The 26923-nt window shown below is 43.4% G+C and overlaps 1 protein-coding gene, 1 non-coding gene and 1 pseudogene across 2 annotated transcripts; 2 read left to right on the forward strand and 1 right to left on the reverse strand.

The window, feature by feature from the left end:
• Nucleotides 1-3736: 3736 nt before the first annotated feature.
• LOC125549583 (GDSL esterase/lipase At5g45910) lies at nucleotides 3737-5603 on the reverse strand. The gene is made up of 4 exons (XM_048712957.2): nucleotides 5274-5603; nucleotides 4973-5188; nucleotides 4376-4804; nucleotides 3737-4170 (listed from the first exon to the last, which is right to left on the reverse strand). The coding sequence occupies exons 1-4, from the start codon at nucleotides 5515-5517 to the stop codon at nucleotides 3932-3934; spliced, it is 1128 nt and encodes a 375-aa protein (XP_048568914.1). The 5' UTR covers nucleotides 5518-5603; the 3' UTR covers nucleotides 3737-3931.
• Nucleotides 5604-18597: 12994 nt separating this feature from the next.
• On the forward strand, nucleotides 18598-20810 carry LOC147982573 (uncharacterized; annotated as a pseudogene).
• Nucleotides 20811-25767: 4957 nt separating this feature from the next.
• TRNAK-CUU (transfer RNA lysine (anticodon CUU)) lies at nucleotides 25768-25840 on the forward strand. The gene has a single exon. It is a non-coding gene; the product is annotated as a tRNA-Lys (tRNA).
• Nucleotides 25841-26923: the final 1083 nt, after the last annotated feature.

Below are 26923 nucleotides of genomic sequence, written 5' to 3' on the forward strand. Positions count from 1 at the left end.
AATCAAATTGAAAATACACACAGTGTAGCAAAAAAGAAAAATCTGAATTGCAAATAGTGTCTTTTTTTTGTCTTTTTATACTATTCATGCCGAATTTATCTTATTTTTTCTCTATGTATATTTTGATTGGTGGGGCGATTCATCCTCAGCGGGCTCCCCCTAGAGGCCTAAATGTGTCACAAACTTCACTATACTAGCGCAATTATGCTCACGGAAACTAACTGCCTTATGCAGTGGAATCCTATTTGCCTTTAACGTGCCAAAGCTAATTAATACAAGGTCCAACTACTATTTGGCGCAAAGAAAACAACTACTATTTGGCGCACACCCCTGCCCTTTGTGCGTTTTGAATGGCCCAGCCCACCATCTCAAGCATGAACAGGAAGCTCTCGATTTTGGGAAGCTTCCCAAGCCGGTTTCGGGAAACTTCTAATTGTTTATTTATTTATTTTTGGTGACGGCTTATATTCATTTTTTCCCTTTCCTATCTTTCTTTTTTTAAATGCGTACACTTTTTTTTTCAAATTTGTGAACTTCTTTTCATGATCTTTTTCTCAATTTTGCGAAATTTTGATTTTTTTGTGAACGTTTTTTCTTAAATTCGTGGACTATTTTCCCTCAAGTAAGTGAATATTTTCGAACTCGCAAACATCTTTTTCAAATTTGTGTTTTTTCCTTAGAATCCTGAATTGTTTTTCAAATCCATCAAATACACTAACTTTTTTCAAATTCGTGAATTTTTTTCAATTTTTTTTATTTTTTTTCTCAAAATCATGATTTTCCCTTCATATTTGTGACTTTTTGTCTTATGTGTGAACTTTTGTAAAATGTATAATGCGCCAATTAGTAGCTCTAGGCACCAGGAGCCCAGTACCACCCTCACTAGATCCTAAGTGGGAATGCCGGCCCATGTTAGCGCTCCTGCATCGGTTATGAAAACCTTCTAGAGGTTCCCTCTGTTTTCTTGAGTATCTTTTCTCTCGTTTTTGTTTTCAACCTTTTTTTTCTTCAGTTTTGCTGGTTTTCTACCTTTCTATATTTCTATTTCATTTTCAGAAAATTTTGAATATTATTTAAAAATTCTTGAGACTAAATTCAAAATAATTTTCCAAAATTTGTGAACTTTTAAAAAAGTTGGAAACTTTTAAAAAAATTATAAATATTTTGAAATCCTCGACCATTTTTAAATTCATGAATGCTTTTTAGATCCGTGAACTTTTTTAAATATGTGAACTTTGTTTGAGTTGACCATTTTGTTCAGACTTACGAAAACCAGTTTGCTATCAATTTGGTTTTTTTACACCAAAAGAGCAGCAACAGAACCGATATACTCTTTTTTTAAGGAAGCAAACCATCCTGCCCTGTGCATTCCTTGCATCGCGAGGCGAGTATGCACACCGGCCCACTACATGCCGTGTGCGAGCGCATGCGTGCTAAAAAATAGGCGCTGAATTGCCTAAAATAAAAGGATGTGTCTAGGACATATCTAGATGTGCTTTAGTTATTGCACATCTAAATGAGTGAATCAAGCATAAAGCTAAAAGGAAAAAAAGAAAAAGAAAATATTCACACGGATCTTAACGTAAAATGAATGACATAGGATTTAGATGTGCAATACTTATGGCACATCTAAATGTGCTTTAACAAAACTAAAAATAAAACAGGTGTTGAACGCGCCGACGAGGAGGTCCTCTTTACCAGCATAAATATCGGCTATAAGCTGCGTGCATGAGCCTCCACACCATTTGTAGCCTTTGATTCTGTTTTCTTTTCTAATTATACAGGAACCAATTACTGGGAAAACTGAAAATACTAGGTGGTCATACTCGAGATTTTTTGGAAAACTCTACATTGATAGAAGATTTCTTTTGGAGCTGTGTCGCCAAAACGAACGAGGGAATCGAATTTACAATAGGTTGCTTTTCTTTTTGTGAGAAATTTTCAATAGGTGACTTGATTCTTGAAAAAAATTGAATTGCTCCCTGTTTTCTTTGTAATTGGGTGTTTCTTAACTGACTTTTGCCTTATCCGATTGGACTCTCCTCCAATGCACCTTTGTTTTTCGGATTTTTTCTGAAGCAACCTTTCAGTCTAGCTTTAATACATGCGCCTGCCGATAGAATGTTGGCTAGTTTTTCAGACAAGAGCAACATCTGAAAACAGGTTTTCACCCCACTTTATATAAGAATAGGTACAAAATAAGACATGGTTTTCGCCCTAGTGAGGGTGATAATCCAAAGATTAATAAGTGCATGATTACAATGACTCTTAACCTTGTGGTCGTGGGTTCAAGCCTCACTGTGGGCGCCAACTGTCGTGGATTTGTCATGGCAGATGTCCTAGTATGATGACTTAGTCGTGAGGCCAACGCATCTATGTGGTAACTTGAGAGGGGTTGAGTGGGACGAGAGATGCGAAGTTTTTTACCCAGGTTCGGTCCCTCACGGTGGAGGTAAAAGCCTACATCCCTGCTTCATTGGTATTGATCATGGTGCTCACTACACCACAACACTTAATTAGAGGCAGTTAACTGTCGGGATAAACAATGGAATAAACGCAAACTATCTGCCGAGAATGTCGGTACTGCCGGCAGAAGTACTTGAGGGTAGAAAAACTGCCGGCACAAGTGTAGGAACGAGGACACACAGACTACCGAAAACGATTTCCGTTTGTAAGGACACCGTCTCTGCCGGTACAACTAAACTATGGCCCACTATATGCCGGAGTGTCTATAGGGCACGAGATTGAAATTGGCCCAGGTGCGCGCGTACCGCGCGAGAGGCCCGCGAAAAGTTTGCACCAAATAGCCGCCAACCCAAATAGATCTTCCTCTTTCTCTCAAAAAATAGATCTTTCCCAAATCGAACCCTTATCCACACTGCCCTCTCCCACGCCGCCGCCGCCGGCCCCGTCCACCTTCGATCTCCTCTGCCGACCTATGCGACCCCCATCGGTGTCGATGGCGCCTGGTGCGTCGAGGTCGACGTCGCCTCCTTCCATAGTCGTGCGAGGTTGAATCCCCGGCTCCCTCCCTTAGGCACCACCGATGGTATGTCAAGGTCGATGTCGCCCCCCTCTCCCGCACCAGACCCCGCGGAGAAGTCCGATTACAAGGGTGCTCTTTGGCTACCTCTTTCTCGAGAGCTATTGACTTGTCTATCTCAACTTGTGAAACTTGTCCCTCTTGGGATGCCCTGCTCCTCCTTATATAAGTTGAAGAGACGGGTTACATGACTAGTTCTAGTAGGATTATGATTACTGTATTGCAAGTGGAGTCCTAGTCTTGCTTCCTTTGTAAGGGCATATTCCTTTTGTCTTCCTTCTCAAGCCGGCCCACCATAATATGAGTCGGCCTTCCATGAACCGCCATCTGGGCCACTGGGTCTTGTTGCTCCTCTGACCCGCCTGCCGGGTCACCAATATTTCGCCAACTCTGGGCGGGTTACTAGTGAGTCGCCGGGTCAGGGCGAGTCATGAGTGAGTCGCTAAGTCCGGCCGGATTACACCGCGGGATATATCTCCGACAGTGGAAAATCCCCAAACAAGCAAGCCACAAGAAAAGGAAAATAGACAGCCGGGGGTAAAATCTGTCCCAAAGCTGACAGTAAGGGGAAAAAAGGGATTTACTCGTTTCTTAGATGTTCATGTTAGTGTAACAAGAATGCTTGACAATTTGCATGCAAAATGGTATAGTATTGCCTCGTACGTGAAAAAAATAACAAAATTAAATGTGCCATTTGAAGGTAACACTTCGTGTTCACCTTGTCTTTTCTGCAAAGGTTAAATTGCTAAAGCTTTCCACCTAAAAAAGTTACAAGTAGAATTTAATGTGACCATAAACTCATCTCTTTTTTTTTGGACTTTTTTGACATTCGAAAAAAAAAATCACGCGCGGGAGTATGTGCTCCTCGGAGCCAAATTGGATTTTCCGTTAATAGACCATATCGTCGCGGACGACACTCGCGAGGGGTGGGTGCGCGTAGGGGCCCTTGAGCCAGGTGTTGGCGATGAAGCGGTAGGGCGCCTCGGTGAGGTGGATGCCGTCCCAGCTGACGTGTGCGTCTGGGTCGTCGCACACCGTGGCGCCAGGCAGCCCGCACGACGAGCTCATGTTGTAGTTGTATGGGCCACCGCCGCCGCAGCACGCCCTCAGGGCTCCCCTCTTGTATCCTGCAGTTGCAGTTGGCCACAAATCTTGTTATTACATTGCACATTATTATCTTGGACAAATAAATACTCTGTCCTTAAAGTTGTATTCTTTCTCGTTGTAACAGAGGAGAGCAGAACAGAACACACACACACTAGTAGGAAAGGAAAGAAGTAGGAATCAAATAAGGAACAAGACATAGGGGGTATGGTTTGGAGTGGGACTGACCGTATAGATGAGGTGTGCGTGCGAACTGGATGTAGGGGGTGTAGTAGTCGGCGTAGATGATGCGGGAATCCGGGCGGCGGCGCTGGAGCTGGTCGAGGGCGATGCGGAGCACGGCGTTGTGGTAGAGGGCGACGCCGTTGAACTTCTTGAGGCAGCCGGTGCGGGGGTCATAGTCGCTACGGTCCTCGGACGGGTACATGGTGAGCGTGATGGGGATGCACCCGGCGGGGAGGTTGCCCGGCACAAGCACGTGCCGCGCGCCCTCGTCGAGCAGAGCCTCGATGCCGCCGATGATGGACTCCACCACCTTGGGCACCATCTGGGTCTTCACCTTGTCCAGGCTCCACTCCGCCTTCCATGCGAAACTGTAGTCGTTGCCGCCCAACTCGCCGAACACGAAAAGCGCTTTCCCGAAAAATTCCTTGCACTCTGCATTTCGTTCGTTTTTTAAAATTTAAAAGAGAAAGAGAAATCAACAAGAAAACTCAGAACCGACTTGATCTCCATTTTAAGTTAATAATATTTACCTTTTCCTCACGAAAAAAATAATTAAATTTACCTTTTATCGTAAAAAGAAATCTCATAATAAATGATTACCTTGCGGGGATAAGCAGACGGTCTCCTTAACCTCCTGGAACCACTCGAGCTGGCAGTTCATGGAAGTGTTGAAGGGCGGGATGCTCCACACGTTGTTGTCCCTGAAGTACTTGAGGTCCAGCGCGGTGGCGCCCATCACCGCAAAGTTGGCGCCCTGGCTGAAGTTGGTGCCCTTGTTCGCCGACGGCGGCAGCAGCGGCACTCCCAACGCCTCGGCTACAAAGATCAATCAACATCCATTTCGATTCAGAAGGGAATTCACTGACGTGTACATGTTCCATCGAGACGACAGAGCACGTACCCAGGAAGTCGATGACGAGACGGCCGTTGGAGCAGCGGGCGTAGGGCGGCGGGAACTTGGGCATGTTGGGCAGCTTGCCGGAGTTGATGATGACGAAGTTGCCCGTGTCGGAGAAGGAGTCGCCGAAGCTGAATATGGCGTTGTAGTACTGCGGCAACGGAGCCGCCTCCGCCGCCATCCAACCGGCGGCCAGGCACAAGAGGACGCACCAGCACCACGATGGCAACCCCCTCATCCCCTCCATGGTCACCGCCAAGCCAAAGTTGGCCCCTCACCGAACAAGTGTGCGGAAGAAAGAGAAGAGAGGACAGCTACAAGAAAAGGAGTGCTTAGGGGGTTGTTATATCGGGGCCGCCATGGACTTTCGTGAGGATCCCCACATGGTTCCGAGCCGCGCAGTTTTCCATTGACAATCGCTCCCGCGTTACGTGGTGCATTAATTACCACGCTCCCTGCCGACCGTGATCTGGATGCGCTTAGCGCTTAATTAACCAGGGTTCCTCGCTGATTCCATGAAAGAAAAAACAACATCATCGCTGACACTTCTTGCTTCTGGGGAAGTATACTCTACGATGCACCTTCATGTACTACTCAATGATGAAGAAAAAAGAAAAGGAGGATTCATCTGAGCAGGCTCCGGGGGTTAGAGTCAAAGGGAAGAAGGGATCATACGTAGTGATACGGCAGGGCACGTTGTAGAGAGAGGGGCAGCACTAACACTCCCAGCATGGGCGCTAGGAAATTAATCATTGAAGGTTATCTCCCCCATCCTTATCTACGACGACATGGCCAGCCACCACGACGTATCTCCCCCCATCACTTTTTGAACGATATTCATTGTAAAGAAAAACATGGTACAAGGACCCACACTGCTCAGTTTATTGAAGAAAGACCAGGCGAAAACCTGAATAATTAAGTCTAAAGCACCACAACACATACGAAACGCCGGCGAGGCCGACAACACACAACACACACGGCCAGGCTCTCGAGCGTCGCCTTCGCCACTACCAAAGTGTACACTGCGCCGTCGCATCAATCCGATCCACTACAAGCATATTGGTCAACCTCATCGTCACTGGAGAGGGACGATATGTCTGAAAGGAGGACGATGACTAACATGGCTCGTCCGATGCTCCTCACATGTGGGGAGTGCTCCTGCTGCCGCCGGTCGGCCAACGGCTAGTCCACAAACGCACCACCGCAGGCTCCATGTCCATACACCACCACCGGCTGCTGATCAAGCCATAACATAACAATCGAGTCATATTGCTTCTTCCATTGATGCTTACCTACCTGTACAAGGAAAGGTGTATGTCCTGGTAGTAGTTTTTAGCTGGAAGACATGAGCACCTTTATTTAGCACTTTCTACCGGTGGTAGAGATTGTAAAAAAGCTACACTTGATGAACTGGAAAGGTGGCGATTCATGATCTCATCAAAGTCTGGACCCTTCCTCTTGTCGTGCCACTGGCGTTTCTTCTGGTCCTGAACGCGCTTGCGCTGGCCTCCGAACTTCGCGTTAACACCGTCACCTGTTTTTTCTCAGAATCAAAATTGAATTGCACATTTTTTAGGTAAGTCAATCGTTTCTCATAATCAACACCAACCTGCATCAATTTGGGAAAGTTAAGTTTTTAGAGGAGCATTCGGCCCTTTGGAACCACAAACAAAAAACACATCAAATACTTGTGCTTGGTCTGAAACATAATACAAACTGACCCGGTATCAGGCAAGAGACAAGACAAAACTGAATATAAATGAGCAAAAATAAAAATAAAGAAAAAAACGAAGTATTCTAATCTAAGAAATAATGAATTTAGAATTTCAGCTAGTCCGTTTTTCTTTGACGAGAGGATGCACCTATGTACTAGCCGGCGGTGATCAACCTGAGAGGTGCATGCTTCGGACATACGCCCTTCTCACCTCACAGCATAAGCCAGCTAGCTATAGTATTATATTGTGTTGAGCAGATCCCGAAAACTACACACAAATGTTGGAGTTCATGGATATATCTTATGTGTGTAAGTTTCGATCGATCGATCTAATGGCACTTACTTACGGTATGAGGTCTGTGTATATATATGAAGTCAGAGTTTAATTAATCTTCATGTAGGGATGCTAATAGAAGGGATGGGCAGGCCTATAATATGTGTTATTTTCTATATGAACAAGATAAAGTAAAAACTAAAACAAAACAAAACATAATGAAGTTTCTAGGCAAAAATAAATTACTGGCAATAGTATTACCCTTTAAGAAAAAAAATGAAACAATAATGCAAACTTGGCACAAAATTTACAAAGAAACTACGGCTTTTCATAATATGCAAGAACAACCATACGATGGTGAATATTTACAAAAAGTGTCTTTCTTAAGAAGGAATGAATTAGTTGCATTGGTATTTTGCCCTTAAAGAAGGAAGAAAATGAGATAGAAACTAAAAAAATTAAAAAAAATAAGGAAAAATGATTAATGACATTGCTATTACCCTTCAAGAATAAACAAACTGAAAAATATAATAAAAATGTAAAGTTTGCACACAATTTACACAAAAATTCTCCTTTTCTCCTATATGTAAGAACAAGCATATAATAGTAAAATTTCCGCAAAAAAAGATTTATAAAATGAAATAAATTAGTGGCATATAATAGTGAAACTCCGCCTATGTTGTCTCAACATAGCCGGTCCCAAGCCCGGGTAAAGGAGGAGGGTTGTGATAGGCTTGGCGAGCCAACGTAAAAACTCAGCCACTCGTATGGAGATGAAACCCAAAAGATTTTCGTTGGGGCGTAACCCTCTCAGCGACGCGCCACATCGGAACCCAGGTGTGGTGGAAAATGGGCAAGGGCCAGGCCGTCACCTCCTAGGTGGCGTGCCATATCTTGATCCGGATACGGTGGCAAGTGAGCGAGGATTTGGTCGTCGCATCCTTAGTGGCGCGCTACATCGGCGAGTGCGAAGGTTAAGGAAGCTAGCCAAGCCTAGGAGGATTCGCTTAGGTAGCTGTAACGTAATGTCTCTGACAGGGAAGCTTCGGGAGCTAGTTGATGCAGCGGTGAGGAGAGGTGTTGATATCCTCTGCGTCCAAGAAACCAAATGGAGAGGGCAGAAGGCGAAGGATGTGGAGGATACCAGTTCAAGCTGTGGTACACGGGGACGGTTGCAAACAGAAATCGCGTAGGCATCTTGATCAACAAGAGCCTTAAGTATGGAGTGGTAGACGTCAAGAGACATGGGGACCGGATTATCCTGGTCAAGCTGGTAGTTGAGGACTTGGTTCTCAATGTTATCAGCGCGTATGTCCCGCAAGTAGGCCACAATGAGAACACCAAGAGGGAGTTTTGGGAAGGCCTGGAAGACATGGTTAGGAGTGTATGGATTGATGAGAAGCTCTTCATAGGAGGAGACCTCAATGGCCATGTGGGTACATCTAACACAGGTTTTGAAGGGGCGCATGGGGGCTTTGGTTCTGGCATCAGGAATCACGAAGGAAAAGAAGTCTTAAGCTTTGCTCTAGCCCGCAGCATGATTGTAGCTAACACGCTCTTTAGAAAGAGAGAATCACATATGGTGACTTTTAGTAGTGGCCAACACTCTAGCCAGATTGATTTGATCCTCTTGAGAAGCGAAGATAGGCGTGCGTGCCTAGACTGTAAGGTGATACCTGAAGAGAGTGTTGTACCCTAGTATAAGCTGGTGATTGCTGACTTCCGCTTTCGGATTCGTGTCCAGCGGGATAAGCACGGCAAAGTCGCTAGAACGAAGTGCTGGAAGCTCAAGGGGGAGGTAGCTTAGGCGTTCAAGGAGAGGATCATTAAGGAGGGCCCTTGGGAGGATGGAGGGCATGCGGTCAATGTGTGGATGAAGATGGCGACTTGCATTTGTAAGGTGGCCTCAGAGGAGTTTGGAGTGTCCAGGGGAAGGAGAAGCGGTGATAAGGATACCTGGTGGTGGAATGATGATGTCCAGAAGGCGATTAAAGAGAAGAAAGATTGCTTCAGACGCCTATACCTGGATAGGAGTGTAGACAATATAGAGAAGTACAAGATGGCGAAGAAGGCCGCAAAGCGAGTTGTTGGTGGAGCAAGGGGTCGGGCATATGAGGACCTCTATCAACGGTAAGGCACGAAGGAAGGCGAAAGGGACATCTATAAGATGGCCAAGTTCCGAGAGAGGAAAACAAGGGATATTGGCCAAGTCAAATGCATCAAGGATGGAGCATGCCAACTCTTGGTGAAGGATGAGGAGATTAAGCACAGATGGCAGGAGTACTTCAACAAGTTGTTCAATGGGGAGAATGAGAGTTCTACCATTGAACTGAACGACTCCTTTGATGAGACCAGCATGCGTTTTGTGTGGTGAATTCAGGAGTCTGAGGTCAAGGAAGCTATAAAAAGGATGAAAGGAGGTAAGGCGATGGGCCCTGATTGTATCCCCATTGAGGTGTGGAAAGGTCTTAGGGACATAGCGATAGTATGGCTAACCAAGCTTTTCAACCTCATTTTTCGGGCAATCAAGATGCTAGAAGAATGGAGACGGAGTATATTAGTACCAATCTTCAAGAACAAGGGGGTGTTCAGAGTTGTACTAATTACCGTGGATTTAAGCTGATGAGCCATACAATGAAGCTATGGGAGAGAGAGTCATTGAGCATCGCTTAAGAAGAATGACAAGCGTGACCAAAAATCAGTTTGGTTTCATGCCTGGGAGGTCGACCATGGAAGCCATTTTCTTGGTACGACAACTTATGGAGAGATACAGGGAGCAAAAGAAGGACTTGCATATGGTGTTCATTGACTTGGAGAAGGCCTATGATAAGATACCGCAAAATGTCTTGTGATACCGCAAAATGTCTTGTGGTGGGTCTTGGAGAAACACAAAGTCCCAGCAAAGTACATTACTCTCATCAAGGACATGTACGATAATATTGTGACAAGTGTTCGAACAAGTGATGTCGACACTGATGACTTCCCGATTAAGATAGGACTGCATCAGGGGTCAGCTTTGAGCCCTTATCTTTTGCATTGGTGATGGATGAGGTCACAAGGGATATACAAGGAGATATCCCATGGTGTATGCTCTTTGCGGATGATGTGGTGTTAGTTGATGATAGTCGGACGGGGGTAAACAGGAAGTTAGAGTTATGGAGACAAACCTTGGAATCGAAAGGGTTTAGGCTTAGTAGAACTAAAACCGAGTACATGATGTGCGGTTTCAGTACTACTAGGTGTGATGAGGAGGAGGTTAGCCTTGATGGCCAGGTGGTACCCCAGAAGGACACCTTTCGGTATTTGGGGTCAATGGTGCAGGAGGATGGGTGTAACACCCTCGATGCGACTATAGCTCCCACGTGTCGAGGCACGACTTAGAGACATAATCGCATTGAAGGCATATGTCGCAAGTGAGGTAATCTTCACACAACCCATATAATACATAAGGGAAAGAGATACATAGTTGGCTTACAATCGCCACTTCACACAATTACATGAATGTACATTACATCAATCAAATACACTCATGGTCCGACTACGGAACCAAAATAAAAGAAGAACCCCAAATGCGACACGGTCCCCGAACGACCCCAACTGGGCTCCACTACTGATCAACTAGAACGAAACAACATAAATAACACGATCTTCATCGAGCTCCTCCTGAGCTTGGTTGCGTCATCTGCACGGACTCATCGGCACCTGCAAACTGGTTTTGGAAGTATCTGTGAGCCACAAGGACTCAGCAATCTCGCACCCTCGCGATCAAGACTATTTAAGCTTATGGGTAAGGTAAAGGTATGAGATGGAGCTGCAGCAAGCGACTAGCAGATATGGTGGCTAACATACGCAAAAGAGAGCGAGAAGAGAAGGCAAAGCACGGTCGATAAGAGTATGATCAAGAAGTGATCCTATAACGACCTACGTCAAGCATAACTCCAACAACCGTGTTCACTTCCCGGACTCCGCCGGAAAGAGACCATCACGGTTACACACGCTGTTGATTCATTTTAATTAAGGTCAACTTCAGTTTTCTACAACCGGACGTTAACAAATTCCCATCTGCCCATAACTGCGGGCACGGCTTTCGAAAGTTCAAATCCCTGCAGGGGTGTCCCAACTTAGCCCATCACAAGCTCTCACGGTCAACGAAGGAATAGACCTCCACCTGAGACGTTCCGATCAGACTCGGTATCCCGGTACAACAAGACATTTCGACAGGGTAAAACTAAACCAGCAACACCGCCCGATGTGCCGACATCCTGATGGGAGCTGCACATATCTCGTTCTCAGGGCAACACCGGATGAGACATCCTACGAGTAAAACCAGCCCTCAAGTTTCCCCGAGGTGGCCCCGCAGTCTACTCAGTTCGGACCAACACTTAGACAAGCACTGGCCCGGGGGGGGTTAAAATAAGATGACCCTCGGGATGCGCGACTCCCAAGGGAAAAAGGCTAGGTGGCGAATGGTAAAACCAATGTTGGGCATTGCTGGAAGAGCTTTACTTAAGGCGAACTATCAAGGGGTTCCCATAATAGCCCAACCGCGTAAGGGACGCAAAATCCGGGAACATAACACCGATATGACGGAAACTAGGGCGGCAAGAGTGGAACAAAACACCAGGCATAAGGCCGAGCCTTCCACCCTTTACCAAGTATATAGATGCATTAATTAAATAATATATATTGTGATATCCCAACAAGTAAACATGTTCCAACAAGGAACAACATCTCCATGTTCCAACAAGGAGCAAACTTCAATCTTCACCTGCAGCTAACAACGCTATAAGAGGGGCTGAGCAAAGCGGTAACATAGCCAAACAACGTTTTGCTAGGACATGGTGGATTAGAGGTTTAACATGGCAATTTGGGAGGCTGACAAGCAAATGGTAGGCATCGTAGCATTGGCATAGCAAAAGAGCGAGCAAACTAGCATAGCAAAGATAGTAGTGATTTCGAGGGTATGATCATCTTGCCTGAGATCCCGCAAGGAAGAAGAACGAGTCCAAGAAGAATACAAATGGACGTAGTCGAACGGATCCTCACAAACTCGACGCTAACGGAACCAACCCGAAGAAGCAACACCGGAAAGAAGCAAACAATCATGGTAAACAACCATCACATAAACATGGCATGATGCACAATCAAGTATGATGCATGTCCGGTTTAAGTATGCATGGCATGGCAAAGAGCACAAGCAATCCTACAAATTAAGTGGAGCTCAATATGCATCGGGATGCATATTGACAAAACACCACGTCAATTATTTAGTTCTCTCCCGGTTAGGTACTCAACAATATTAAATGTTGTTAAGCATGGCAAGAGGTGAAGCATGACAAAACTATACCATCCAGTCAAGTTTAAATGAGGCCGGAAACAACGAGCAACAATTCCGTTAAATCCCCATGTGCATATATTAGGTTTGGTCCTGTTCTGCCCTAAACCATATTTTATAGTTATTAAACAAGCAAGATGATGCCACCATGTTAAACTAGGCAAAATTCTACCCCATTTACATAAAAAATTTATTTAAATCGGAGCTACGGTTATTTAGTTATGAATTAAATCATTTTAACCTGGCATAGGAGAAAATTAATGCAAACAACATTTTTAACATTTCAAACATAGATGAAAGTTGGATATTATTAATCTACACAAAATTCTGAGCAAGTTTCATATATAAAACATTTTAATCCGATGCACGGTTAGTGAGTTATTAAATGCATGAACTAGGGGGACTATTCTGCAAAACTGGCAATCTCTGAATAAATAGGAAAACCCAGGCGCTGAAAAAAACATGACATGGGCCGAAATGGACTAGCCCAACAGCAGGAAAAAAACAGGTGGGTGCTGGGGGCGGCTCACCCATGGGCTTCGGCCCAGACGTGGAGAGGAGAAGGCAGGCCGGTGGAGGAGAGAGGCAGGCCGCGGATCCCTAGCTGGAGCTGGGCCTAGGAGGCCAAGGCGGGGAGGAGGCCCACGCGGGCGCTCGTTGTCTCTCCCGCACAGGTGGTCGACCGAGGCCATGGTCACGGGGCACTCCGGCGAACTAGCCGGCGAGGAGGCGCGGAGAAGGACACGGAGCGGCGGATCCGGCCACGGGAGGTTGGCGGGGTCCTGTTTCCCAGCCGGATCTGACCCAAGGCCGAGCTTAGGGCGGCGATAGCTCGACGGAGCCGACATCCATGGCGGCATGTGATGGAAGAGAGAGAGAGAGGTTAGGGAGCAGAGAGAGCTCGGAGAAAGAGGGGAGGGTAGGCGGCAGGACGACCTGGAGGTCGCCGACGGCGACTGCAGCAGCGGCGAGGTCGGTCGCAGGTGGGAGGAGCGGGGAAGCGGAGGTGGAGGCGGCACAGAACGACGGCGGGGCGCACTGCTGCTGGCGGAAGGGAGCGGGCGCGGGAGGACACATGGCGCGCTGTGGTTGGCTCGGGCGACAGTGGAGCTGACGTGGCGCTCCCTGATTCGTCGGGATGACGCGGCCGGTGGACGCGTCCGGTGCGGGCGGACACGTCCGGCGACGGAGTGGGAAGTTGCTAGGGTTTCATCCGTGAATTGATCCGAAATTTCAGGGAGGGGTGCTCTTTTATAGGTAGAGGGAGCTAGGAGAGTCCAAATGAGGTGCGGTTTTCGGCCACGCGATCGTGATCGAACGCTCTAGATGATGGAGAGGGTTTAGGTGGGTTTTGGGCCAAATTAGAGAGGTGTTGGGCTGCAACACACACAAGGCCTTCTCGGTCCCTTGGTTAACCGTTGGAGTATCAAACGAAGTCCAAATGGTACGAAACTTGACAGGCGGTCTACCGGTAGTAAACCAAGGCCGCTTGGCAAGACTCGGTCCAATCCGAAAATGTTTAACCCCCACACAAGAAAGAAAGATAGAAATGACCACCGGAGGAGAACGAAGCGCCGGAATGCAAAACGGACAACGGGGAAAAAGCTCGGATGCATGAGACGAACACGTATGCATATGAAATGCACATGAAGACATGATATGCAATGCATGACACACAAGCAATGACAAGGCAACACCAGCGAATAACTGAACGACACCTGGCACATCGGTCTCGGGGCGTTACAATGGGGGTATTGATGAAGATGTGAACCATCGAATCACAGCCGGATGGATGTAGTGGCGTCAAGCTTCTGGCATTCTCTGTGACAAGAGAGTGTCACAAAAGCTAAAAGGAAAGTTCTACAGGACGGCGGTTCGACCCGCAATGTTGTATGGCGCTGAGTGTTGGCCGACTAAAAGGCGACATGTTCAACAGTTAGGTGTGGCGGAGATGCGTATGTTGAGATGGATGTGTGGCCACTCGAGGAAGGATCGAGTTTGGAATGATGATATACGAGATAGAGTTGGGGTAGTACCAATTGAATAGAAGCTTGTCCAACATCGTCTGAGATGGTTTGGGCATATTCAGCGCAGGCCTCCAGAAGCTTCATTGCATAGCGGACGGCTAAAGCGTGCAGAGAATGTTAAGAGAGAGCGGGGTAGACCGAATTTGATATGGGAGGAGTCCGTTAAGAGAGACCTCAAGGATTGGAGTATCACCAAAGAGCTAATTATGGACAGGGGTGCGTGGAAGCTTGCTATCTATGTGCCAGAGCCATAAGTTGGTTGCGAGATGTTATGGGTTTCGCCTCTAGCCCACCCCAACTTGTTTGGTACTAAAGGCTTTGTTGTTATTGTTGTTGTTGTTGTTGTTTAAAGAAGAAAGAAAATGAAAAAAACTAAATAATAATAATGATGTTTTCTAATGAAGAATTAATTAGTGACATTGACGTTGCCCATTAGGAAAAGGAAAATGAAAACAAAATAATGAAAAAATTGCACATAATTTACACAGAAATTGTGTTTTTTGTTATAATATGCAAATATAGCCCTATAAGAGTGGAATTTCAGAAATAAGGTTCACTAAAAAGAAATAATCTGTGACATCGGTATTACACCTAAAGAAGGAAAAAAATAAAATAAAAGCTAAAAAATCAAAAGAATTAAGTTTTCTATGGAAGAATGAATTAGTGGCATTGGCGTTACTTTTTATGAAGAAAGAACTGAAAATAAAAAACCTTCAAAAATACTTGCACGCAACTTTGCAGTGAATTTTTTTTAATATGCAAAGAATAAGCATATAATTGTGTAATTTTCACACACTTGTACTTGAGTGTATACATTTCCACTAATCCAATATGCCCAAAATGCCCATGTATAATGAAGAAAACCGACTAAAAAGAAAAAGAAAAAGAAAAAGTGCATAAAAACAGGCAACATGTGATGGACTTCAGACGATAGAAAAATAGACTTACCCTAAATTGCGACAACTAAAAATTCAGCCCAATATAAAATAAATGGATTTACCCCAAACAGATGCAAGTCAAAAATCAGTCTAAGAAACCATGAAACAAAAATAAAGGGCCTGCTACGCGTCGGCCGGTGGATCTTTTAAAAAGATCCGCCGCCTTGTGAGCCGTTCAATTTTCCTTTCTAATTTCCTACAACGATGCTCTATGTTGCAAGATCTGGTCTTCTCTGATTTCCTGCAACAAGACCTTTGTTGCGAAACCTCATCCTCTACAATTTTCTGCAACAAAGCCCATGTTGCAAAACCGCTTGTTCTTTAATTTTCTACAACAAGACTCTTACAAAAATTACAACAACATCTCTCGGCGCGTCTAATTTTTTACAACATCTTTCACGCGTCTAATTTTCTGCAACAAGATTTTTGTTGCAAAAATTGCAATAACATCTTAAGTTGCGTCTAATTTTCTGCTACAAGACCCTTGTTGCATAAATTACAATAGGATCTCCTGCCGCGTCTAATTTTCTACAACATGACCTTTGTTGCAAAAATTGTAAGAAATTTGTTGTCGCATCTGAGCTCGAGTAGGCGAGAGCCATCGACGCCGCCGCTCCTCCAGGACGGCGGCGAAACTGAACGATGAGCGAAGGCACATGCGGCTCCAGCCGTAAGAACTGCTACAGGGCGGCACTGATGATGTTCGGGGATGGCTCGTTGACGCAGATCCACGCCCCCAAGTTGGGAATTTGTGGGCGTCACTACCGCTCGCCGCAGCCATGCTCAGCTTGCATCAGCGCGGCCTGCTAGCCTTGCACGATGGAGGGGAAAAAGCCATGGTGCTAAGGGCGGACCTCGCAGCAACCCGAGGTTGCGATGCAGCGACGAGGTCCGCCTAGAGCACTACCAGCAGACTCGCCAAGTTCACTTGTCGGGCGGCGCCATGAGCAGCTCGATGGCGGCCAAGGGCACAGGTGAGGTGAAAAGGAGAGGGGAATGGTCTGGGGTGGAGATTTGTCTAGTAACACTGTGGTTGAGATTAGATAAGAGCAAGGTGCCCAGGGGCACCACGTCACGTGGAACAAGCGAAGCGGCGGATGGGAGCTAAGAAAATCGGTTAGTGGATCTGAATCATTTCTCCAGAAAAAAACATGAATATTGACAAAACAATCAATAGTTAGAAAATCGACTTATAAATTTAAAAAACAGGCAGCTTACATATTGATTCAGCGAGATGTGCACCCCTTTGGCAGCGCGCTAGCGCAATTAGCGAAGACTTTCCTATACAAGTAGTACATCGTGAGATATCCTACTACATGGATGTTGTGTGTAATGACAGATTAGTTATATGCCACTCTGATAGACTGCGTAAGTTGAGATTCTAGCTTGATCGTACATGTTTTTTATTCGGTGATACACGTGCAGGCCATGTATACGCGTGCAGAACATAGAAGGGCATCCAAAGACTTCACGACAGGCAATTAATGCACAGCTTTTATATTTGCAAGGTTACACACCCAGACCCTAATCTTTCCGTGATATTTTTCATGAGGATGGTACGTATGCCCATCCCAACTTTTTTAGTTTACAGGTAATTGTTTTTAGGGATTTTTTTCATGTAGTATGTAGATAAGGTCAAACATAGGCCGCAGCTGCTCTGCAGTGGAATGAGGGTAGTCATGAAATGGGAAATGCACAAATTCAACAAACAATTTTTTTTCCGGCTATAGATCGATTGATCTAGTTACTGCTTTCAGAAAGCATCTATCCAAACTGAACTGCATGATGATGTGTGCAAAGGGAATAGAATTAAGATAACCCCGCAAAAAATAAAAGGATAGAAATAAGATACTGCCTTTGTTCCATAATGTAGTGCTATAGATTTTTTAAATCAAACTTTGCAAACTTTGACCAATTTTATAGAGAAAACTATTTATATCTATAATACCAAATATGTAAAATATGAAATTAATTCTTATAATGAATCTAATGATACATGCTTGGCATTCTAGATGTAATTTGTTTTTTGCACAATGGTGAAAGTTTGTGTGGTTTGAATTGTTGTATGCACTACATTATGAAACGGAATAAGCATCATAAATGCAAGTGGCAGCAGGACTTATCCGGTCAAGAAGAAAGTTAGTTGAGAGGGACATAAAGTCTATGAACCATTAGCAACAACTTCCTTGAGAGGGCCTGCTTCAGTAGCGGACCGACATCACTGCACGACGGCTACTCACAGCGGCGGAGCCAGCGTATACGTATTGGGTTCAACTGAACCCAATGGATGTTGGCTCGTACGTTTTTTTTTTTGAGACAAATGTTGGCTCGTACGTGGTATATATACATGTTTGACTGATGTGGACCCAATAAAATAATCAGGCTGACCCCAACACACCTCACGTACGTGAAAGGAAAGGGCCCAAAAGCAAAAGCCCACATAATCCTTTTACCAGAACCATGAGTGCGTCAGTCACGTAATCCTTTTTACGAGAAAAGCGCACGTGGCACGTTCGTCTAATCGTTTCTCTAATTCCCATTTCGCATGTTCGTGTCGCTCGACACCTCTGCCACCGCCGCACGCCCGCGGCAAGTAGACGGCTGCAGATCGACATCCAATACTGAAACCCAAGATTTGAGGTAATTAGATTATATAGCCGCATCTCCTCTTCTTTTTTATATGTTTTATCTACCCTAAAACACCGTACGTCCATACGCAGTGACTGTTTTACCCTAGTTTTTTTATTCGTTTTTCTCCATGAACTTTGATTGATCTAGGCTATGGAGCGGTATTTTTTGAAGAAAACTCGGTCACCAGATCGAGATGATGATACAGGCACATCAAGGTCACCCACTAGACGTAGGCTAAGTGCATCAAATTTCACTGCAGCTAGTCTCCCGAAGCCTACTATTCATACAGAAATTAATTTAGATGAGTTGCCTTATGATCCGGCTGATCGGAAAAGAATTTCAGAGTACACAAGAAATCCAAAAAAGCAAGATGAGATTAGGCGCAGATATTTAACGAGAGGACCTTACATGCCACCATCTAATTTTGATTACCCGCAGAGGGAGATTGGTGATACTCAATGGAGATTTAATCCAGATTGGTTTGATGATTATGATCGTTGGCTTGAGTATAGTGACAAAGTGCACAGGGCCTTTTGTTTGTGTTGCTACCTTTTCAGAGATTACAATGAGGGACAAGCTGGAAGTGATGCATTTGCAATTAATGGCTGGAACGGTTGGAACAAGAAAAGCAGACTAGATACTCATGAGGGTAAGGGTAATGTTAATAGCTTTCATAATGTAGCAGTAAAAAGATGTGATGCTTTGATGAATCAAGATCAGTCAATTCATGTTGCTTTTGATAAGCAAACTGATCTTACAAAAAAGCAAAATCGAATCCGGCTTGATGCTTCCATTGATTCAGTGAGATACTTGTTGCATCAAGGCTTAGCTTTCCGAGGCCATGATGAATCAGAGGAGTCAAAAAATAAGGGAAATTTCCGAGAGTTGGTACATACTTTGGCAAACCAGAATGAAGCTATACGGAAGGTAGTTCTTGAGAATGCTCCAAAAACTGTAAGTGGGTATGTGGAGATATTCAAAAGGAAATTGCAAATTATTTTGCAAAGGTAACATCAAATTTAATTGCCTCTATTTATGTTTTCTTGCAAATAACAAGTGTTCTCTAATAAGTTAATTATCTTTTGTGCAGATAACTTTAAATTCTATTATTGAAGAAATTGGAGGTGATGTATTTAGTTTGTTGATTGATGAAGCTGCTGATGTGTCTGACAAAGAGCAAATGGCAGTTGTTTTGAGATATCTTAGCAAGCGTGGATTTATCATTGAACGGTTAGTTGGAATCGAACATGTGAAGGAAACATCAGCAACTTGTCTCAAGGCTACTCTTCAAAAATTATTCACCGAGATTGGACTAAGCATAAAGCAGGTTAGAGGCCAATGCTATGATGGGGCTAGTAATATGCGCGGTGAGTTTAATGGCTTGAAAGCAAAGATTATGCAAGAGAATAAGTCAGCGTATTATGTGCATTGTTTTGCTCACCAGCTCCAGTTGGTTATTGTGGCAGTATCAAAGAAGCATGACGATATTGCAGATTTTTTTTACATGATCTCAGTTTTATTCAATGTGGTTGGAGCTTCTTGCAAAAGAAAGGATATGATTAGAGAGAAACATCGAGAGGAGGTAATAAAAGCCATAGGTAGTGGGCAGATTAGCACTGGCACAGGGCTAAATCAAGAACAAACTCTTCAAAGAGCCGGGGACACACGTTGGGGCTCACATTACAGGACTCTTTCAGTTATGTCTATTCTGAAATATGTTGAGAAAGAAGGCAAAAGTGATAAGAAATGCTAGGCACGTGGTCTTGTAGCATATTTTGAGACCTTTGATTTTGTTTTTTATTTGCACATGATGTTGCATATATTGGGAAATGCAAATACTTTGTCACAGTCTTTACAAAGGAAGGATCAAGACATCCTGAATGCCATCTCATGTGTGAAGTCAACAAGGAATGAGCTGCAAGAACTAAGGGATAATGGATGGGACTCACTTCTTGAGAAGGTACATTCATTCTGTGAAGAGCATCACATTGAGAACATAAACATGCAGGAGCAATATGTTAATCGGCACAAACCACGGCATAAAACCAATAAGACAAACCTTCAACATTACCAAATTAAGTGTCTTAATTCTGTCATTGATTGGCAGCTTCAAGAGTTTGATGACCGCTTCAATGAGGTAAATTCTGCATTGCTTGGACACATGGCTTCTTTTAACCCAAAGGACTCCTTTGCTGCTTTTAACTTGGATAGCTTAGTGAAGCTAGCTGAGTTTTATCCAGATGACTTTGATTCAAGAAAACTAGATGATCTTGGTCCTGAACTTCGCACTTACATTGACAATGTGCGAGCAGATGAAAGGTTCGCCAATTTGGACGGCATCGCTGATCTTGCTAAACTAATGGTGGAAACAAATAAGCTACAACATCAGTGGTTTATCATCTTTTAAAGCTAGTACTGATATTGCCAGTTGCCACAACATCAGTGGAGAGATGCTTTTCAGCTATGAATGTTGTAAAAAAAAGTTACGCTACAAAATGGGTGATCAATTCATGAGTGATTGTCTAATCTGCTATGTGGAGAAAGATATTTTTTCTACCATTACCAATGATGCAGTGTTTAATATTTTTAAGGAAGTGAAAAATCGAAAGGGGACACTCTAAAATGTGAGTCCCTTTAGAATATTATTTCTCTTGTTAGTACTTATTCTAAACTTGTCAAACTAACTTGTCGTTTTTTCAGTGTTTAAGGAAGATGAGAAGCTACACGTGGAGCTACAAAGTTATCTGATACTACTATATTTATAATATGTAAACAAATGATTTTATAATTTTATTGAAACGAGTATGTCTTGCACTCTTCAGTTTTTAATGCAACACAATGTGTGATATATAATACTGTATCTCTATTCATTATGTTGTTTTTGGGTGCTATAATTTTGTTGTAAGATACTTTAAAATTATACTTTACACTTCACATACTAGTAGTAAGTTCTCACGACCAGTCATGGAGTGAACCCAATGGTCAAATTTTCTGGCTCCGCCCCTGGCTACTCAGATCAGCGACCGCACATAAGTGACTCACAAAAAGGTGGCCAGGCATTCGAATTTTATCCAACTAGTGTTTTTTTTGTGGTTTCTTAAAAACACAGGAAAACTTTTTGTCAAGGGTGTCGTGCGACATATACCAAAATGACTTATCATGGAGGGGGCTAATAATACGTCGCCGGTGCCAGGAAACGGGATAAGGCGCAAACATGCCCGCCGGCGAATCTTACCCAGATTTGGGGCTCTACTAGGAGATAACACCCCTACTCCTGCTCTGCAGGATCTCCGCATGATCACTCAAGCAACAATGGTGGCTACAAGCTTGCTCCTTGAGTTGTTTCTCTAGAGGGGGAAGAAGAGCAAGGCTAGCCCTAGCTTACTTCCTCTATATGCGTGTGTGGGTGTGTCAAGGTCCCAGTGAGGCTGAACCCTTTGCATGGGTGCCCTGGGGGGTTTATATAGGCCTACCCCCAAGGATACAATGGTAATCCGACCGGGTGTAGGACCCTGCTGTTAGTGTATGTAGATGCCAGCTTCTTCGCCGACCGCTGGGGCCCGCCGCCTAGTGGGTCCCGCCGGCTGCCTCATACTTAGCCGACAGGCCGCGCCCGCCGCTCGCGGGTCTCGCCAGCTGCTCATTACTGTGGCAATGCTGCTGATGATGTGTGCTTTGTCGGGGGAGCGTGACTACAGTACCCGCCGCCTAGCGGGCGCTCACTGTAGCCACTCCCCGTCTCTTCGGATCAATGGCGCACGAACTCTGAGGGAAGGGGGAAGGCCGCTACTGGGAGTCGGCCTCCCATCTGCCGGTTGGCGGATCCCGCCGCCTTCTGGCTTCTCACTAACAGGTAGGGCCCGCCGCCTAGGGCCATGCCGACGGCTCGTAGGGAGCATGGCCTTCTCTGCCATGGGTGATGTCATGGGCTGCGTGACAACAGTGTTGCGACGGGCGAGGGATGTCCGCCCAGTACGCCGCACTGTAGCCACGCTAGGCCCTGGATTCGGGGATGACAGGCGTCGATGTAGCCACGCCCTGTCTCGTCGTCATAATGTGGTGCAAACTTTGAGGGCGATTGGGGCCGCCTGCTAGGACCCGACCTCTTTGGAGGCCGCTTGCCAAGAGCCGGCCCACTTCGGGGCCGTCTTCTGGGCCTTGCCGTCTTCAGGCAGCCGGCCGCTTGGACCAGCTGGCCGCAAAGAGGGCGGTGCTTTGGTCTTTGATTCTTGAGGGGCACAGCCGGCCCCGATGTCTTGAAATGCCATGGGAGGCTGATGAGGCTACCCGTGGTCATTTACTCCGACACTTTTTCCTCAAAGATTGTTTTATTTTAAAGTGAACATTTTCAGAAACTACTAAAAGAATTGTGACAGATAAATTAGATGTGATTTTCTAAATTAAAAAATTAGAGAAGTTTCCAAAATAATAAAAGAGTGAAAATATGTTAAAATCCAAACATATTGTTGAATGTTTTGAACATTTTCTAATATATGCTATCATTTTCAAGTTTTGCACATTTTCTAAAACATTGAATTTCTTTAAAATTATTTGTTTTCGTAAAATGCAAACACTTCTCCAAAATTTCGATTTTCTTCTATCATGAATTTTTCTAAAAGTTTTATAATTTTGGAAAGAAACTTATAAAATAAAAGTAAAATATTAAAAAGAAAATAACTAGGTAAACTAGGAAGAAGAAAAAACCAAGAGGGTCCCCAAACCGGACCTTGTATGTGCGTGCTCGCTAAATGTGCCGGCCCATAAAGGAACCACTACATGAGTATGTTGCGCGCATGTCCAATAAATACATGCACATAGAGTCCAATATGGATATCGGAACATGACCTGCCCGACTCCTGCACATGTCGTAAGCGAGGCCCAATTTACTATAGCTATGTTTTTACATTATCCGTCTCCGATAGTGTCGTGCTAAAAAAACTCATTTCACACAAATGTGTCACAGACAAAGAGGGTACGTGTCACACATAGGATATCTCAAAAAGAAAAAGGAAAAAAAGCTAGCTAGGGGCCATTGTACTACTCTATATACCATGCATCTCGTGTAGATCTTTGTGACTGACGGGGAGTGGACATTTACAACAATCAGCCGCCAAGAGAGTGGTTGATGCCAGCGAGCGTCAGGGGGTTTCTGTTGGTCGTCAGTTGGCAATGGGAAGCCCGAGATCAGGCGAGGCCAGGCGGTCAATGGAGACAATTATAGATGAGTAGATGACAATCGGGTAACTACTTTACCATGGATGGTGATGCATGCCAACGGTCTGTTGTGTACATGAGTAAGCCGTCAGCACCATAAATAAAGCATATCCTACTCCACATACATGAATGTGCTAACAAAACCAACATAAGCTCACAACAATTCTTGAGCCGAGGCATAATAACAACCTATTAACCCGTGTTGGTATTACCTTAAAGAAATAATTTTAAAAATGAAAAAAGACACTTCTAATAAATAATGAATTGGTGGAATTGATATTACCCTTAAATAAAAATAAATTGAAAAACTAAAAAGTCAAAATAATGAAGTTTTCTAAGAAAACATGAATTAGCTGTATTGGTACTACCCTTTAAGAAGAAAGAAAATAAAAAAACAAATAAGGAAAAATTTACACTCAATTTAAATGGACGTTATGCTTTTTATAATATGCAAGTATTAGCATATAATAAATGAAAATTTCGCAAACAACGTTTCTTAAGAAAGAATGAATTACTGTCTTTGTTATTATCTCTAAAGAAGAAAGAAAATATAATATTTTTTCTAAAATTTAAAACAAATTTTTCTAAGAAATATGAACTAGTGGTCTTGCTATTATCCTTAAGGGAGAAGGAGAATGAAATAAAAACTAAAAACAAAGTTTTCTAAGGAATAATGAATTGGTGGCATTGGTATTACCCTTTAAGAAGAAACTTAATGAAAAAGAAAATCTAAAGAAACAATGGCATAATTTTGCACACGATTTACATCAAATTGGTTTTTATTATAATATGCATGAACAAACATATAATAAGGTAATTTTCACAAAAAGGAAGTTACCTAAGAAGGAGTGAATTGATGGCATTGGTATTATACCATTACGGAAAAATGAAATAAAAACTAAAATAAAATCAGTTTTTCTAAGAATGAATGAATATATGGCTTACCCTTTAAGAAGAATGAAAGCGAAAAAACTAAAATATAATAATAATAATAGTAATAGTAATAATAATAATAACTTCTAAGAAAGGTTGAATTACTGGCTTTCTATTCCCTTTTAGCAGAAAGTAAAGAAATAATGAAACAAATTGACACACAATTTATACAAAAATTGTGTTCTTTATAATATGCAAGAAGAAGCATATAATAGTGGAATTTTCACACAAAAACAAAGTTCCCTAAGAAGGAAAGAATTAGTGGCATCGGTATCGCCATTAGAGAAGAACTAAAATGACATCAAAACTAAAATATCATCAAAATGATGAAGTTTTTCTGAGAAAGAATGAATTAGTGGCTCTGATATGACCCTTTAAGAAGAAAGAACATGAGATAAAGACAAAAACAAAATCATAATAATTAAGTTTTCTAAGAGAAAAAAATATTAGTGCCTTTGGTATTGCCATTTTAGAAGAAAGGAATTAAAGAATTATGAAACAAATATTGAAAAAACTTTCACATAATTTGTGTAGAATGTTTTTATGATATACAAAAATAAGCATATAATAGTGGGGTTTTCACACAAAATGGAGGTTTCTTGAGAACGAATGAATTAGTGGCATTGGGTTTATTCCTTTAAAGAAAAAACAATAAATAAAATAATCTAAATCAAAATCAAAATAATGAAGTTTTCCTAAGAAAGAATGAATTGATGGATTTGGTATTACTCTCTAGTTAGAAAGAAAATGAAATGGAAAGTAAAATAAATAAAAATAATAAGGTTTTTTTAAGGAAGAATGGATTAGTGGCATTGGTTCCCTTTAAAAAAGAAAACAAAAGATATTCTAGAACAAACAATGATAAAAATTGCACACAACATACATGCTTTTTCAAATATGCAATAATAAGCATAAATAATGGGCATGATGTTTCTGCTCGGGAGATCATATGCTCCCCCATGAAAAATTAGAAAAATAGTAAAAAAAAAGTTAAATAAATCTGATTTTTTTTAAGAACAAACATTGATGAATACTCAACATGTCTGCAAAATTTCATGAAGAAACAACAATCAAAATGCATTGGTGAAAAAACAAAATTGATGATAACCAGCTACTAGAATGTGATATTCTGATCATCACTTGTAAAATGCAATGCTTGAGGTTTTGGATGTTGGGGATAACCAGCTGTGGGCCAAGATGTCTCTGTGTTAAATGTGTTCCTAAAATAGATTTCATTGTCCCACATTTGCCAATAGTGATGGAGCCAAGGGGCATAACTTTTCTTTCTTTCAATAGTGACAGAGCTCTGTCTCATAGTACATATGTCAATTGGCCGAGTCTGACCATCTTCTGAAGATGACATCATGGCTTTCATTTCATGGAAGCACTATGCTGATCCATAAAAAGCTTTGGAAAAAAATTATTCAACAAGCCCGTCTAGCTCAGTTGGTAGAGCGCAAGGCTCTTAACCTTGTGGTCGTGGGTTCGAGCCCCACGGTGGGCGCTTAATGTAATTAGTTCCTTTTTGTTCTGCCTGCTATAATAAACTATGTACTGTTTTTGCCTAACAAAATGCCCTTTTCTGATACTTACTATGTGCTGTTTTTTTCCGGGTGGATACTTACTATGTGCTGACAAACTGCATTTTCATGTGTGCTGAATTGTTGACTACATGTATAACAATGCAAAAGAAAAGGAAGATCAATTTCCATTTCTCGAAATTCAGAAGGGAAAGAGAGGATCATATAAGTACAACAAAATACTACATTACACGAACTATATACTCTAATAATAACATCCTCCCTCCAGCTTAAAAAATGTTCTTAATTATATTATGAGACGGAGGGCATACTTGCTTACATCCTCTGTTATGTACAAAGGATTGCTGTCAAAGATCTACGTTGAATCTTACTGATCTAAGCCTACATTTTATGTATGGCAACAGGCACAACAGGGGGTATGGTACTGGTGTTGGTGTCGGTCACCACACCATCTGAAGCGAAAACACCTGCAAACCTCAGTAGTGGTTGTTGCATCTGGACCTGGGTGCTGCTGCTGGGGTATTCTTCTTCTTCTGCTTCTTCTTCGTCGTCGTTTTCTTCGCCGTGGCTTTGGTGGCGACACACCATGGCTGTGGTGCACGATGCCCTCGGCCGTCGGCGTCGGCGGTCCCGACCTCCGTCACGTCCGGCTTACCGCAACAAGACTCCTGCTATACACCTTGCGGTGTTTTCCGTTCTTGTTTTGTCTTCAAGTAACCTTTTTCAGTCAGTCTACATTGTTCCAGTTCGTGGGTAGTACGTGTATATAGTGTACGTACGTTGATAATTCCGTTTTGGTTGACGACGTGACGGACGGCCGGACCAGCGCGAAGCGCGTCCACACCGCCCATGCGGCCGCGCGGTAGCACGTACGCGAAGTTTCAACATGCAATCCACAATTTCGTACGTGCGCTCTGCGCGGACAGAATTCTGGCTAGCAAAGCAAGTTTGCTTCATGCACGACCCAGTGTGTATGTACTATGTAGCGTGGGGCCGGCAAGCCGCGCGGCGATACCTACGTCGAGGTGTACGTGGTCGGGCCCAAC

This window comes from Triticum urartu, chromosome 3A (assembly GCF_056163025.1).
Source record: "Triticum urartu cultivar PI428250 chromosome 3A, HENAU_Tu73, whole genome shotgun sequence".
NCBI lineage: Eukaryota > Viridiplantae > Streptophyta > Magnoliopsida > Poales > Poaceae > Triticum > Triticum urartu.

Bases quoted from the DNA above. Each gene is read 5' to 3' on its own strand.
- LOC125549583 (XM_048712957.2), bottom strand. From the start codon at position 5,517: ATGGAGGGGATGAGGGGGTTGCCATCGTGGTGCTGGTGCGTCCTCTTG. The intron at 4,805-4,972 runs GTAATCATTTAT...AACGAAATGCAG, and splicing joins CGTCTGCTTATCCCCGCAAG to AGTGCAAGGAATTTTTCGGG. The intron at 4,171-4,375 runs GTCAGTCCCACT...CTGCAACTGCAG, and splicing joins ACGCACACCTCATCTATACG to GATACAAGAGGGGAGCCCTG.